Here is a 16,175-nt window from a genome sequence, read left to right as displayed (position 1 = left end):
AGATTATGCAAAAAGGGCCCTTAATGCCTGGCCCTTAGTAATAGCTCTCAACACCCCTGGGAAGATAGGCAATAATATCCCCATTTTACATATGTGGAAAAGTGAACACAGAGCATTCAAGAGACTTGCCCAAAGAAATAGTGGCAGAGGGAGGGTTAGAACTCAATGCTGCCCTCAGTCCACAACCCTGTGCTCAGCCCAACAGAGTATGCCACCTCTCGGCATAGCTATTAATTTGTAAATATAAAACTGTTTTTGTGCCATCTCCTATACCAGTTTTTGGAGCAGATGCATTAACTATCATATAAAGGACCAAAACTAAAGGAAACAAGAGGCATCTTGTGCTGTTCATCATTTTTCCTGTGTAATAGGGATAATAAGGCGCATTTGAATCATGTCAGTCTTCATTACTACTTCAGACTGCTTCTGTAATCTTTTGAATCAAATTGATATAGCCAATAAAAAAGCAAGTGTGCAATACGCTAATATATGTGATCTTGAAAATTCTAACTTCTGTGGCTTATTGTAGCTCAAAAGTTGGCCTCTCTCACTAAGTTTCTCTCTTTTTGGTCTAATAAAAGATATTACCTCACCCACCTTGTCTGTCAAATATCCTGGGACCAGCACAGCTTCAACAACACTGCATAAAACAGCTTGTCAGTTTAATCTTCGATAAAAAATTAGTCTTTCAGATCCGTTTCAGTGGAGAAAATATAACTTGTTCAATAAAGAACAAGTTTTGGAAACAAGATGAGGACCCATGCATAGCGCAGATCAAGGGTTAGTGTGACAGTAAGATGAGTATTCAAAAACGGATCAGTAAATGTTGCTAGATGGCATGGCATTATCATTGGAAGCAGACTACATTGCATGTTGTGATCAAAGATCAATCAATCGATTATACAGCATTTCATGACAGTGAGGAGGGCTGTAAACAGTGAATGCACTTAATGTTTCTCTCATTAAATTATGTTAAAATGTAGCATGTCATTAAAATTTAAACTTTAAATATACTATTTCAGGAGTGCTCAGACAACGATGATGAGGAAGGTGAGGAAGAAGAGGAAGAGAATACCGATTACCTCACAGACTCCAATAAGGAGAATGAAACTGATGAAGAGAACACAGTACGTGCCGCTGCTTTTGAATAATGAGGCCGGTTTTACATGCTCAGTATTCTTGACTGAATATTTTTAGCAGATAATGCTCATTAGAGATTAGGGGACATACACTAAAAATATTCACAAATGTTCTTTCAAACAAAAACCAAGTTCACTTTGACATTTGCAACTCCTTAATGTTTGATTTTCACAGACATTCGTACAAACGCTTTTGCTTACAAGACTCTTTTAGGAAAGCGAAAGTGTCCCAAGTAGTCATGAAAATGTTCATTCACATTGGAAGAGATTTCATAGCCATGGTGAAAACACTGAGTGGACTGCTAAAAAAGAGGGAAAGTTTTGACATGCTATTGAGGTAACGAATATTTCCAGCAAATTGACATGGTAAAGTAGATTCTCCTTTGAGTCACAGAATTGTAATAAGGAGGCAGGACAAACAAACAAAAAGCAGCAGTGAAGAAATGATGAGGGTGTGTTGTTACCTCACCATCAAAAGCAACCACATCAAACCCGGTCATCCAGCTGTGTTCCTGGGAGTGTGATCTAATAGTAAGATGGTGAATGATCACCCCAAATGTTACCACAGATGTGCTGTGGTAACATCTGAGAAAGTAGCATATTGAGGTATTTGCTGCGTTATATTCTGATTACCTCCATTCAGCTCAAAAAGACACACCAAATGACAGTCACTTGGATCATGGAAACAAGCAGCACCATTGCCAGGGGCAGAAACAGGTGTGATGGAGAATGAGGGCCTATTTATACAGCCTTTGATGCCACTGTCTCTTGGGTGATGGCATTTGCTTAGTACTACTCAGCTATTCTGACATTAATGAAATGGAGCCTTTCGCCCAGAGAGGTCATTCAGCTGTAGGAGAGTGGAAAGGAGGATGTTGTGCAAGAGATTCAGGAGAGAATGCTGAGGTTGTTGGTCTTGAAACATTCTGCTGCTGCCTCACTGGATGGTGGTGCAGAGGCAGAACCAATTGGCCCCCCACTGAGCTGAGTGTCTTATTTAATATTGTTAGGTCTACAGTTTTGTTCCACTTAAAAAGAATAAAAATTATCATAGACTAAAATGTGTTCTCAAGAACCACATGCCAAACAACCACAAAGCCTCTCTGTAGATAACTAACTAGGGTCTCATTGCATCAGTGTGCCCTTACATCAGCTGTCCCATGAATGGATGATGATTACTATTTATAGTAGTACCTGCTAGATGTGTGTGCTTTACAAATATTTAAGGGCAGTCCCCTCTGAATAAACATTCTAATTCTCCAATCTAAGAAATACAGCCAAATCAATCAGTTGCAGATGGGGGGAGAATATTATTGTAGGCATGGTGTCTAAAATAAATACCAATCAATGTGCCAACTGTATTGCAACATATTGCAAATCATCACAGTTTTTAGGCACTGATCAATGTTAGTAAACAGAGCAGTAAATACCAAAATTCCTAAACTGGGCAAATCCATTTTAACATTTTTTTCCTTCAACAATTTTTTTTTAAACTAAAGCCATGACAAATTTTGTCAGAGATACAAGCAGAGTAATTTTCTTAGTAATTCAGATCCATCCTGAACTTCACTACTGCTGAAATTAATCTAACAGAATATTTGTCTTCTATACCAGGAAGTAATGATTAAAGGAGGAGGACTTAAACACGTTCCTTGTGTAGAGGATGAGGACTTCATTCAAGCATTGGATAAAATGATGCTGGAGAATCTTCAGGTATTAGTCCTTGTTATTGTCTTGGATTAAGTAAGCCCCTTTACTGCATAGTTGATTCTGAAATAAGTGGTTAACGTGGAGCTGCTTGCACCATGGGATGTGGTGTGTGGTTTTTTTTTTCATACTCTGTTTTTGCCTGCCTTCCTCCAGTGCTAGGCTTTCTTAATTCTGCACAACAGCTATGAGGCTTTTTTTTTGAGATACCAGGCCTTCTGCCCACCTTCTTAGGTAGGGGCCTTTTGAGGTGGGAAGAACAGTCATGAAAATCAGTCTTGGATGCTGAGGCGGTTTGGTTCAATCCTGTGCTTTCACGAAAGCTTCCCTTTCCCCCCTTAATCTTTACTCCCTCTCCTGTCATTACAAATATCCTGCAGCTCTGAATGCTAAATGGAGCTCTGTTAATCCTGTCCTTTATTGACCAGCAGGTGTGCTTTTGAGATGCACCCATCCTGCCAGCTCCGGAAGGGAGAGAGAATCCAAGATTCAGTCTTGGGTCTGCTGTTTGATAATATCCTGATTAATTGTGAAGTTTAGATAAAAAGGCAATATTAAATTGCTTCTGCTCTTCCAGTAGGTACTGCCAGACACCACATGGATGACAGGTTTCAGAGTAGCAGCCGTGTTAGTCTGTATCCGCAAAAAGAACAGGAGTACTTGTGGCACCTTAGAGACTAACAAATTTATTAGAGCATAAGCTTTCGTGGGCTGCAGCCCACTTCTTCAGATGCATCTATATGCCACTGTGACAGGTTGGATCACAGAAACCCCCTTGGAAGCCGCCACCCGATGTGCAAAGACTACCCCTGCTCCTGTTTTCCCTGCCAGCTCAGGACTCCAGCACCCTGTCTTGCTGAGCCAGACACTCCCATCTGCCCCAACACAGACCCAGGGTCTGAATCACTTGCCCCAAAGCTGCAAGTTTACCTGAAAACAGCTCACAGAAGTGTGCTTGTCTCTAGCACTCAGATGCCCAACTCCCAATGGGGTCTAAACCCAGATAAATCTGTTTTACCCTGCATAAAGCTTATGCAGGGCAAACTCATAAATTGTTCGCCCTCTATAACACTGATAGAGAGATATGCACAGTTGTTTGCTCCCCCAGGTATTAATACATACTCTGAGTAAATTACTAAATAAAAAGTGATTCTATATGCATCCGAAGAAGTGGGCTGTAGCCCACGGAAACTTATGCTCTAATAAATTTGTTAGTCTCTAAGGTGCCACAAGTATTCCTGTTCTTTTTGCACATAGATGAATTGGCCTTTGGATGGTGCCATCCTAATTGACTGAAAAGATACACAAAGAAATTCTCATGTCTTCTTGATGAGCCTACTGATGTTGCTGGAGTGGCGGAAGTTATAGTTTTTACTTGTTTCTTTGAATGCTAGTGATATTTTGGGGAGGTATTTTATTATACAGACTAATTCAAACATGCTGCTAGGGAGTAAGTTTTCACTCTTGTAATATCCAGTGGGACATAATTAATTCTTTGCTGATGTGCATCTTCTAAAACAGGCATCGTAAGTGGCCTTTTAACAAGAGTCAGATCTGTTCACCCACTTTAGTAAAGTAGACTCAATACAAAAAATGTTTCCTGAACTTAATGCAACCTTGTCAAATGCTGTAAAACTGCTAAATTATAGTATTTCTATCATCAGAACACTCAATTCCAGATGCTTTCAATATGGCTTGTGACTGGAGATGTGTTCTGAGTGCAAATAGATCCTTTTTCTTACTTATGTAGAAGTCCTATCAAGAGGAAACATTTTGAGCTGGTTATTTTTTAAAGCTCAGAAATGAGATATTTGTATTTCTGGAAGGTGACTATGCAGAAAATGTTTGCAGTCCAGCATTGGCTATTTAATGTGGCATACTTAATTGATGTATCTGATCAATTAAATATGTTGAATCTGTTAGTAGAGTGATGCAATACAAACATTTTTAAAATTATAGATAAGGCAGTGGCCATTTTGAGAAAACAGAGCCTGGCCAGGGGGACAGAATAGAAAATAATGCCTTAACCTCATTTGAATTTCTTAGTGACTTCTGTGGAAGGATGGAAATTTCCGAGGACAGTGTGGAAGGAGCAGTTAGTGATCATATAGGAACTCTATAAAATGAGCTCAAGTACTGTTTCAAGAATCAGTGATTAAGGAATGGAAGTAGTATGGCTGGAAGAGAATTGCTTTTAGTAAAGCAGTTGTAAATTGTTTTCTTCTGCCCAATAAATATATATGGAGATGCTAATTGATTCTTTCAACTGACTGCTCAATAAAGATAAAGCCTATTACACAGATACTCTGCCATTTTTGGCTTTATGCATCACGTGATTATCCATACATAGGATGTTAAGCATTATAAATGTTGCTGCCATTTGAATTTACATAGCATATCAATGGCTAAAATAAAAACAAAACAGATGACATCTGGAGAATAATTTGCTACTCTGTTGCGAGCACTGTATCAATAATAGAGTAACTGGAATATTACAAAAAATCTGAATCCAGAATTACTGATCTTAATATTATATCCAATTTTAATTGAATTGTTTCTTTAAAATTAAAAAACATTCACAAATCCCGTTAAAACTGAGTACATTTTCTCATTGTCGTCTTCTAAAATAGCATTCTGCAATGTTCTCAATTCTACGTAATGAATATAAGAGGGTAAGAAATGTAGGAACTCAGAGGAAACAAAATACATTTTAATGAGACTACGCATGTGTATAGCTCTGTTATTTTAGAAGGTAATTGACATTTTTTTATTAAAAATGAATTGTGAAAACCACAAAGCTTTCATATGTTTAGCATTTGATTGCCTCGAGCATTGTGCATCCCCTTTCTCTTTAGCAACGGAGTGGAGAATCTGTGAAAGTACATCAGCTGGATGTTGCTATTCCTCTGCATCTCAAGAGTCAGCTAAAGAAGGGTCCACCCTTGGGTGGTGGGGAAGGAGAATCTGAGTCGGGAGACACAATGCCATTTGTCATGTTAACTCGAAAAGGCAACAAGCAGCAGGTAAGGGGTTATCTGGATGTAAGTAAACATTTTCCTTTGTCACAACACACAGAGTGTGGTTTCTTTATCTTTATTTCTTAAATGGGATGCAGCCCTCTGTTCTGTTGATGGGAACTCCCTGGAATTCTAAATTCTTACTAAGAGTCGTGTAGAGGACCACGTTATACCAGTATTTGTTTTTATATTAAGTTCTCTAATTAGACCAAAGAGAGATGTTGAGCAGTGTTTGTTATGTATACAAAGTACAGGCGCAGTTTCACTGGCAGCTAGGAATTTGAATCCATGCTGTTATAAGATGCCACTGGAACTTGGAAAGCCAGCATGATTAACATCAGCAATAAGAGTAATATACTCAAGGGAGTGTCACAGATCTAGTCGAGCTCCCACTCTTGCACCCTTACCAGACTGCTGATGAGATCCATCTCATTAGACCCCAGGTGCTTTAAGCCTCCAGAATCTAAACATAAGTCCAGGCACTGCCCCGGCTTGGCATTTCTGAGCATGCTTTCAGGTTGTAAATCCTCTGTCTAGCACCCCCTTCTGAGCGCTGAGACACTGCAGTTCAACTGCCTAATCACTGGGGACAGTGCTGACCTTTTAAGCTTCCCAGGAGCTTAAACATGTCCTCCCAGAATTCCAGCCATGTGGGCACTTTTACCATTTTCTTCTTCAGGGGCATGTTGATAGTATAAGCCAAAAGACATGGCACAAGATTCTAAGACACCATTACTCTTTATTTAATAGTACAAGAAACACACAAATGTAGACAAAATAATAAACCCACCTATATGCACTTCTTTGAATAATGTCACTATGGCTGCTCCACTTGAGGTGCACATGCATCCTATGCACCTTCGATCAGAGATTTTCTTCAGCAGTAGGTGGTATGCACCCTACGTATCCTCATGCCCCATACCAAGGATGTATAGGGCTATGGCAGACAAGCCACACTCCATTTCTTCTCCACTTCCTTGGCGTCAGGCAGAGTATCTAGTGGTGCCCACTTGTGCAGCCACTTACCTCACTTGCTCTTGGTAGTTAATTAACCTATATTAGTTTATAGGTTTTATATTGGTTTAGTTTTATTTTATTTTTCCTATAAACTTAGCCTCTCCCCTTTCCCACACCCCCTTCAGGTGAGAACCCACCTTCTCTGAAGGAGCTTTCTTTTCCTTTGGACATACCTAAATCCCCAGGATTCAAACATTGCCTCACTTGCCGGGAGTCCTTCCCTGTTAGTGATGGCCACTCGCACTGTAGCCACTGTTTAGGAGGTACTCAAATGCAATCGAAGTGTAAGGTTAGCTCAGGATTCAAGAGATGTTTCAGGAAAGACAGGGAGATAGTTTTGTCTCCTCATAATGGAATGCTCTCTCCATCCTACATCATAATAGCGATTCTCTATCCTCTGACCCTCTGACAGCAGTTTTGAAGTGACCACAGTCCCCCACCAACCTCTGCACCTTTATTACCTTCCAGTCCTGTGCGGGAGAGATCTGCAGTGCTGACAATGTGAAGTCTCCAGCCAAAAGGCTATCTAAATCTCCTCAAAAAGAACCTGGCCCTAAGAGACCTGCTGTACCAAAAACCTCCAAGTGAAGGTTCCAAGTGGTCTCCGTACCAGGGGTCCCTCTACTCTGAAATTCTCAAGTACCTGTAAAACCCACGGTACCCATCACCTGGTACCAAAACATAACTTGATATAACTGAAGCATGATTGAGGTGTCTGAGACTCCAAAAATTATGCTCTGAGGAAGATGGTACTATCTGAGACCTGTTACCAGATTTCCCCTTTACTTTGGGGTACGCTCATTTATTAGGGTTACTCTTTGGAGGGGTTCTGTAATTCTATTAATGTACTTCCTTTGTCACTTTTGTTTTCATATGGAGCTCTACTTCTCCCTTCTGCAAGTCTCCTCCCAATGGAGCTATCCTGCAGGGCCGAGGTTCCCCTGGGCTGGGTTGCCCCAGCACCTCCTCCCCCCCCCACCCCCCCACCCCCGCCCACACACACACACACACTCACTCTCTGAGTGGGCTGCCAAGCAGCACTTTCAAGCTGCAACCCTTATATGCCGCAGGTACCACATTGGAATAGAGTTCGCCTGAGCAGGCTGGGTCGAACAGCACTTTCAGGCTGCCACCATTCTATGCCCCCAGACTCCGCGGACTGGGTCAAGCAGCACATTCAAGCTGCCACCCTCGTATGTCACAGGTTAAGCACGTCCCTATCCCCACTTTCATGTTACAATTGTACTGGTAGTAATCCACTTGATGAGCAAACCCCACAGTATTTTTGGGCGCTACAGAGATCTTTAGAGCTCTCCTGCTGACAACAAAAACTTCCACCTCCAACGAGCAGCAGCAACTTTGTCGGCAGGAGAGCGCCCCTGCCGACAAAGCACTGTTCACACCAGGGCTTTTTGTCAGTAAAACTTTTGTCGTTCAAGGGTGTGGTTTTTTTAACACCTCTGAACAACAAAAGCTTTGCCAACGAAGTACCAGTGTAGACAAAGCCTCAGTCCCTTCTGAGATGACTGTCAGTTTTAAAGACAGTCATGCCATGAATATTCAGTTTCATTCTCCAGGCAGGCTCTATGTCCTCACAAGCGATAGATCCCGGAAACAATGGGTCTTAATTGTCTGTAATATGAGTCAACTCCCTGAATCCTTTGGTGTGGCAGAGAGCTGCAAAATCCGTATTTCATGGATGTAATATTACAATATGAGCCTCTGGCTGGACATGCATCATCTCTTGGGATATGACTGTTTCCACACTTTGTGCATGTAGGCTGGAATTTCCTCCTCCTGATAGTTCTTACTCTCTTTGCTTCGAGAGTTTTATAATGACTTTTAACACTCAAGCGTCTATCAAGCTTCTAAGCTAGCTTCTGGTTTTTCAAGTTGCTCCTGCCCATCTCTTCAGTTTGATTGATGGTGACTGCTTTGTATCTGTATAGCTGTGGCTAGGGTTAAATCTCTCCAACTTTAGCTGCTGTGAAAGGTTTTTATCTGTTACCCCAATAACCAGACTGTCTCTGATACTGCATTCCCAAAATCGCAGTTTTCAGCCAGTGTATGCAGAACTCTTCTAAAACATTCACCTTTTTTTCCTGTGGGTGGTGGTGTTTTTTTTTTTTTTTTTTTTTTTTGATGAAAACATGCTCTTTCATAAACCATATTTCTCTGGGATAGAAAGTATCTATCAAACATATCCAGAACCCTTTCATAGTCACCTTTGTGACTGTCTTCAGGAAAGTCAAAGGATTTAAAAATATGCTCTGCTTTCTTCCCCATAGCATGAATTAGAGAAGATAGGTAAATCTCCAGTTTCTTTGTGGAGTTCGTTTGCAATTTGAAATCTTGTAAAATACTTCCAGTCTGTCTATTCTGAAGATTTGTCAAACTGAAATTCTCTGGGGCTTCGAAGAATGACATGAGATCCTTCAACCTTTGTTGTTGTTCTCCTTCTGATTCTTTTCTTAATTTACTCCTGACACCATGTCCTGTACTCCTGGATCAGAGATGAACTGGCTACACAGCTTGTTTATACACACTAGATGTGTTTATCATAAGATCCTTTAATGCAGTTCCAGATATGGCAGCGGTTAGCTTAAATAAGGTATTTTACACACAGCACCACCTGTTGACTGAAAAATATGATACAGTTTAGCATTCATTACACATTCTACACAGACTGAGGTTTTCGTGGTTTGGGAAATATGGTCTTAGAGAAAAATACTTTAATTGAAACAATTGAGTCCCAGTTATTTAGGGGACAGAAAAGTGGTGCAGGCAAATACTGAGAAACATTTTAACTTGTATAGACTTGGAGACGCATTGCAAATTACTGAATCTTACGATTTATTAAGTGAAGCCACGCAATAAAAGGAAAACACATAATAAAGTACAATATGTTCCTTAAAGTCCTGATCTGACTAATGTAGATGTTTTTGTAGAAATAAGGAGATATTTGTCATATGAGACGTCACTTTTAGCATCTGTTAAATCTTTTCTGAGAGGCGAGAGAGGCAACAATTTTGTGTGTAGATTAACAAAATTGCATTTACCACTTCTTCCCCTTTACAGTAGTTTGGGACCTCTTGAACAAGTTATGTTGCTTGGAATGGTAGTAATATATTTTTATAGTGCTATTTGGGGTGTGGGGGAACAGATACTTGTCTATTAACATTACTTTTTTGTGTGTACATTCATGCAGGATCTTATCATGGTGTCTGTTTTATTTAAACAAACATTTAACTCCCAAATATATACATCATAGTATTTGTGCTATTGAGTATGAAAAGTGATAAATAAAATTTTATCTGTTAACTGGTAAAAGGTTTTTTATACCAACTTCTGTGATCACAAGTCTAATTCCAAACTTGAGAATTCTGTTTTTATGTCAATGGGTTGACTTGTGATTTACATTTTGAATTACTTTTAGTAAAGAATAAGAATTATTTTTGTGTGCATGTACGTATCTGGTTTTCATAGTAACAGTTTACTTTTTTTATTTCCTTTGGCATTCATAGAATCATAGAATATCAGGGTTGGAAGGGACCTCAGGAGGTCATCTAGTCCAACCCCTTGCTCAAACCAGGACCAATCCCCAACTAAATCATCCCAGCCAGGGCTTTCTCAAGCCGGGCCTTAAAAACCTCTAAGGAAGGAGATTCCACCACCTCCCTAGGTAACCCATTCAGGTGCTTCGCCACCCTCCTAGTGAAAAAGTTTTTCCTAATATCCAACCTAAACCTCCCCCACTGCAACCTGAGACCATTACTCCTTGTTCTGTCATCTGCTACCACTGAGAACAGCCTAGCTCCATCCTCTTTGGAATGCCCTTTCGGGTAGTTAAAAGCAGCTATCAAATCTCCCCTCATTCTTCTCTTCTGCAGACTAAATAATCCCAGTTCCCTCAGCGTCTCCTCATAAGTCATGTGCTCCAGTCCCCTAATCATTTTTGTTGCCCTCTGCTGGACTCTTTCCAATTTTTCCACATACTACTTGTAGTGTGAGGCCCAAAACAGGACACAGTACTCCAGATGAGGCTGAATAGAGGGGAATGATCACGTCCCTCGATCTGCTGGCAATGCTCCTACTTATACAGCCCCAAATGCCATTGGCTTTCTTGGCAACAAGGGCACACTGTTGACTCATATCCAGCTTCTCGTCCACTGTGACCCCTAGGTCCTTTTCTGCAGAACTGCTGCCTAGCCACTTGGTCCCTAGTCTGTATTAGTGCATGGGATTCTTCCATCCTAAGTGCAGGACTCTGCACTTGTCCTTGTTGAACCTCATCAGATTTCTTTTGGCCCAATCCTCTAATTTGTCTAGGTCCCTCTGTATCCTATCCCTAATCTCCAGTGTATCTACCACTCCTCCCAGTTTAGTGTCATCTGCAAACTTGCGGAGGGTGCAATCCACGCCATCCTTCAGATCATTAATGAAGATATTGAAGAAAACCGGCCCCAAGACTGACCCTTGGGGCACTCCGCTTCATACCAGCTGCCAACGAGACATGGAGCCATTGATCACTACCTGTTGAGCCCGATGATTTAGCCAGCTTTCTCTCCAGTTTATAGTCCATTCATCCAGCCCATACTTCTTTAACTTGCTGGCAAGAATACTGTGGGAGACCATATCAAAAGTTTTGCTAAAGTCAAGGAATAACACGTCCACTGCTTTCCCCTCGTCCACAGAGACAGTTATCTCGTCATAGAAGGCAATTAGGTTAGTCAGACATGACTTGCTCTTGGTGAATCTATGCTGGCTGTTCCTGATCACTTTACACTCTTTTAAGTGCTTCAGAATTGATTCCTTGAGGACTTGCTCCATGATTTTTCCAGGCACTGAGGTTTAACTGGGAATTTTGTAAAATATTAAGTTTTTTGGGAGCATCATAGTATGTGTAAGAGGAAAATGGTGCTGGCATTTTGTGGTTTGAAAAAGAAAGCTGATCTTGTTCTGAATTTTCCCTACCACCACCCTCAATATTTGCTTTTGGGAGTAGGCTCTTCCTGTCAAAACTCCGTTTGGTGGTTCTAGAAATGTGTTGCCTTATAGAATACTTTGGTCATTGAGTCAATGAAAGACTTCTTTGTCTCCAAATTTGTGTTCAGAAAAAACATATCCTAGTAGTCAGTTTTAAAAGAAAAATAAGAGGAGAAGAGGTGGAGTTGAAAAGAAAATAATTGTGTTCCTTCATACAGTACTAAGTGAATTTTAAACCTGTGTGAGTAGAATATACACTGATTTTTGAAGTGAGGGAAATCTTTAATAGATATCAAAACTGTTATCAAAATATTACTGTATGTATTTTATGCCTTTTGACACAAGTAATGTATATTATATACATATTCTTTTAAAATAAGCTTTTTTAGTAGATTAATGCAGTTGGTCAGCCCTGACACAGACAAATGTGGCTGTCCAGTAAATTTGGTTCCCGCCTGCCAAACGTAACAATCAGCATTAGCCATTACAGAGTAAGTATAGAGTCCAATTCTAGCATAGAAACGGTTTACCCATTGTGTTTCCACCGAGGGAAACCATCTGGGGTTATGCAATTACATGTGATTAATGAGGACAAAAATTTGCTAAAAAAATTGTACGGTTTTTCCTTCAGTTTTATTTAAGATTATTTTAAGTAAACTGTAGTAGTAATGTCCCACCATCTCATCACCATGTGAGCCTAATCTCTGTCTTGCTGTAGATCTGGTTTGAACTCTGTTTATTTTATCTGAGCTGCAGAAGAGACTAGTCTTGGTAACTGGAATTTTATTTTTTCTATATAACAAAGCACTCTTTGACGATGATAGTACATGTAGTTCCTCCTTCCAGTGGTGGGATTAATACTGGATTGTTAAAATGCAGACCATCACTGAGTCCAGATCCCAGTGTCCAGGAAAACTTAGCCATTAGGCTACGATAAGAGCAGAAGAGTAACAGTATGCAGCATGGCTGGGCTGGAAGGGTGCATGTTAGTCTTTTGCGGGAGATATGTGACCTTGAAGGAGGTGGCTGTCTGAAGGGCCTTGAAGTTTTTGATAGATCAGGGCTCTGGTTGGTCAATGTGCCTGCCTACCTCTGAGGTTAACTCTTGTCTCATCAGTTGTTCATCACTACTTTACAGCCTTCCAGATCCCTTCTTGCTTCATTTCACCATCTAAATTTCATATTCCCTTCCCATTTATTCTGAGCATCCTGCCTCACAGAACCCTACTAGCCTGATTTAACTCAGAGAATGGGGCAAGAAGTAAAACCCAGATTTCCTGTGTATTAAGACTGTGCCTCCATTGGTCCCTTGCGTTAGTGATTTGTAGCCTTAGACACTGCCAATAGGTTGACTAGTTAACTATCTGGGTAGTACTCATTACTGATATCTGTGAATCTGTTTATTTCGTTTGAAGCTGACAAGGCTCAAGTCTATATTTATTTTTCCTCTGGGTGTCTATAAAGATATCTTCTTTTCTGTTTTCCTTGGTTGCTGTTCTCTTATATCTGTTAACTTAAAAGGCTCTTAAAATTCGAACTCGTCATCCAGAATTCTTGGTAATCCCTACACTGTTTTCTTGTTTTATTCAAAAAACTTTTTTTTCCCCCTCCCTCATCTAAATGAGCTTATAGTTGACAGTGTCACACACAGATGTTGCAGTTCTTTCCCAGGTCTCTGTAATAGCCAATCTTAACTGTTGCAACCAACAGTTGGTTGAGTTTTCCTCCATAAATTAACTGTTTTTCAAATGTAGCTGCCTGAGTATTCATTGGCAACAGAATGATTTCCCGCACACAACACTGACCTGCAGCCAGAACAGAGTTGCTGTGTGATAGGTGCTAGGAGATTTCACAGTAATTCTGTTTTAAATACATTGGATTTACTATGAGAATTTTGCTTTTACAGTGAATCTCCACTGTACAAAGCAATGATACTATACCTTTTTGCATTGCAAGTTTTGTCAATGTAAGTGACAAGAAATCTTGCAACTTGGCTGCCATTCATTTCCATTCCCATGAAAACAGACCTCAGATTGGCAAAAGCAAGCAAAAGATTTTAAAATAATTCCTATTCAATTCCAATTGATTATCTTAACACATTTTTCTAACAGTCAATTATCCATTTTCCTGGGGGTGGACATGGGGATGCTTTTAGAAGGGCAAGTGACATTTTGCAAGGTGTGCTCACAGACTTTAGGATCAACAGGCTTTTCTGAAGGCTAGTGTTTCCACTTTGAATGAAAAAGTTTAAATATTATTTCTGTTTGGTTTTTAAAGTTTCCATAATATTTTTCCCTCTGGGCATAATGGCTGGGATTTTGAAAGAATCTTAGGGGAGTTATGGCATCTGATTCCCTTAGGCGCCTTTGAAAATCAGTCTTTATACCTTGGGGGAGAGGAGCTTGGATACAAGGGACAAGGTTCACCTCTGGTTTACACCAGCTTCTGCAGGCATAAACCAGCATGAGTGGCAGAAAGTCCATTGGGGAAGAGGTAGCAGCTGCATATGTTGATGTAATCTTCTCTCCAACAAGGGGGGCAGTACGGGGCCAGCAATGTTCATAAAATGGAAAGTGCAGACCATGAGGATACTTGCGCGTTGATTTAGTAAGTCCCTCTGCTGGAAGGATTTCCTGTGTAATCTTGGTGGGATATACAAACTGTCCTTCTCCTGTGTAACAACCAAGGACTATTAATGGTGGAAACACCACCTGTGGCTTAATCCCTTTGAAGGGCAGAAAGTCTTGATGTCACTGGGAGGTGCAGCTTTCACCTTCCTGTGCCAGCCACGGTGAATCTGAATCTAGCACAAGACCTATATGATTTTACCAGATACCCACACAGTGGAAACCTTTATTGCCAGTCAGATGCCACCTTTTCATGGTATTGATTTTATGTATTTTCACAGTACTGATAATTCTGCTGAGAAATAAAACATTGAACAGTCCAATTTGTACAAGGAGAATGTCCAAATGTGCCTTGATTCCTATACAAATTGTGATTTATTAAATGTTTTCAATACATTTTTGCTATTGCGATGTACATTTATACGTATATTGATTTAACAGATTGGATAATGGATTGAATACAATAGTGAGTAACAAAACTTTACCTTTTGTCAGCTACCCAGGAGAAAATGCAAAGGTTTTATTTACAAGGATAAACTTAGTGATAGAGTTTACTTAATTACGCTAAATATATCTGTTTCTCAGATGGAGAATTCTACTTGTATCTAATAGGCTTTAAAATTTAGCAGTCATGTAGATTCCAGTGTTGCATTTGTGTGTGTAAACACAGAATCATAGAATATCAGGGTTGGAAGGGACCTCAGGAGGTCATCTAGTCCAACCCCCTGCTCAAACCAGGACCCAATCCTCAACTAAATCATCCCAGTCAGGGCTTTCTCAAGCTGGGCCTTAAAACCTCTAAGGAAGGAGATTCCACCACCTCCCTAGGTAACCCATTCCAGTGCTTCACCACCCTCCTAGAGGAAAAGTTTTTCCTAATATCCAACTAAACCTCCCCCACTGCAACCTGAGACCATTACTCCTTGTTCTGTCATCTGCTACCACTGAGAACAGCCTAGCTCCATCCTCTTTGGAACCCCCTTTCGGGTAGTTGAAAGCAGCTATCAAATCCCCCTTCATTCTTCTCTTCTGCAGACTAAATAATCCCAGTTCCCTCATAAATCATGTGCTCCAGTCCCCTAATCATTTTTGTTGCCCTCTGCTGGACTCTTTCCAATTTTTCCACATACTACTTGTGGGGCCCAAAACAGGACACAGTACTTCACATGAAGCCTCACCAATGCCGAATAGAGGGGAATGATCACGTCCCTCGATCTGCTGGCAATGCTCCTACTTATACAGCCCCAAATGCCGTTTGCCTTCTTGGCAACAAGGGCACACTGTTGACTCATATCCAGCTTCTCGTCCACTGTAACCCCTAGGTCCTTTTCTGCAGAACTGGTCCCTAGTCTGTATTAGTGCATGGGATTCTTCCATCCTAAGTGCAGGACGCTGCACTTGTCCTTGTTGAACCTCATCAGCTTTCTTTTGGCCCAATCCTCTAATTTGTCTAGGTCCCTCTGTATCCTATCCCTACTCTCCTGTGTATCTACCACTCCTCCCAGTTTAGTGTCATCTGCAAACTTGCGGAGGGTGCAATCCACGCCATCCTCCAGATCATTAAAGAAGATATTGAAGAAAACGGGCCCCAAGACTGACCCTTGGGGCACTCTGCTTGATACCGGCTGCCAACTAGACATGGAGCCATTGATCACTACCTGTTGAGCCTGATGATCTAGCCA

General features: G+C 40.7%; 1 protein-coding gene across 6 annotated transcripts in view; it reads left to right on the top strand.

Moving 5' to 3' along the window:
• Window positions 1-16,175, top strand: part of UPF2 (UPF2 regulator of nonsense mediated mRNA decay) — a 121,268-nt gene that overhangs the window by 77,743 nt on the left and 27,350 nt on the right. For all 6 annotated transcript variants that reach the window (XM_054016491.1, XM_054016486.1, XM_054016480.1 and 3 more), the window contains 3 exons: window positions 1,023-1,127; window positions 2,754-2,852; window positions 5,702-5,869. In XM_054016491.1, the coding sequence (XP_053872466.1) occupies window positions 1,023-1,127; window positions 2,754-2,852; window positions 5,702-5,869 (372 nt within the window). The remainder of the gene's footprint in view (window positions 1-1,022; window positions 1,128-2,753; window positions 2,853-5,701; window positions 5,870-16,175) is intronic.

The sequence above is a fragment of the Malaclemys terrapin genome, chromosome 1 (genome assembly GCF_027887155.1).
Source record: "Malaclemys terrapin pileata isolate rMalTer1 chromosome 1, rMalTer1.hap1, whole genome shotgun sequence".
In the NCBI taxonomy this organism is placed as follows: Eukaryota; Metazoa; Chordata; order Testudines; family Emydidae; genus Malaclemys; species Malaclemys terrapin.
Note: the sequence above shows the minus strand (reverse complement) of the source record. Positions and strands in the feature narration are given on the sequence as shown.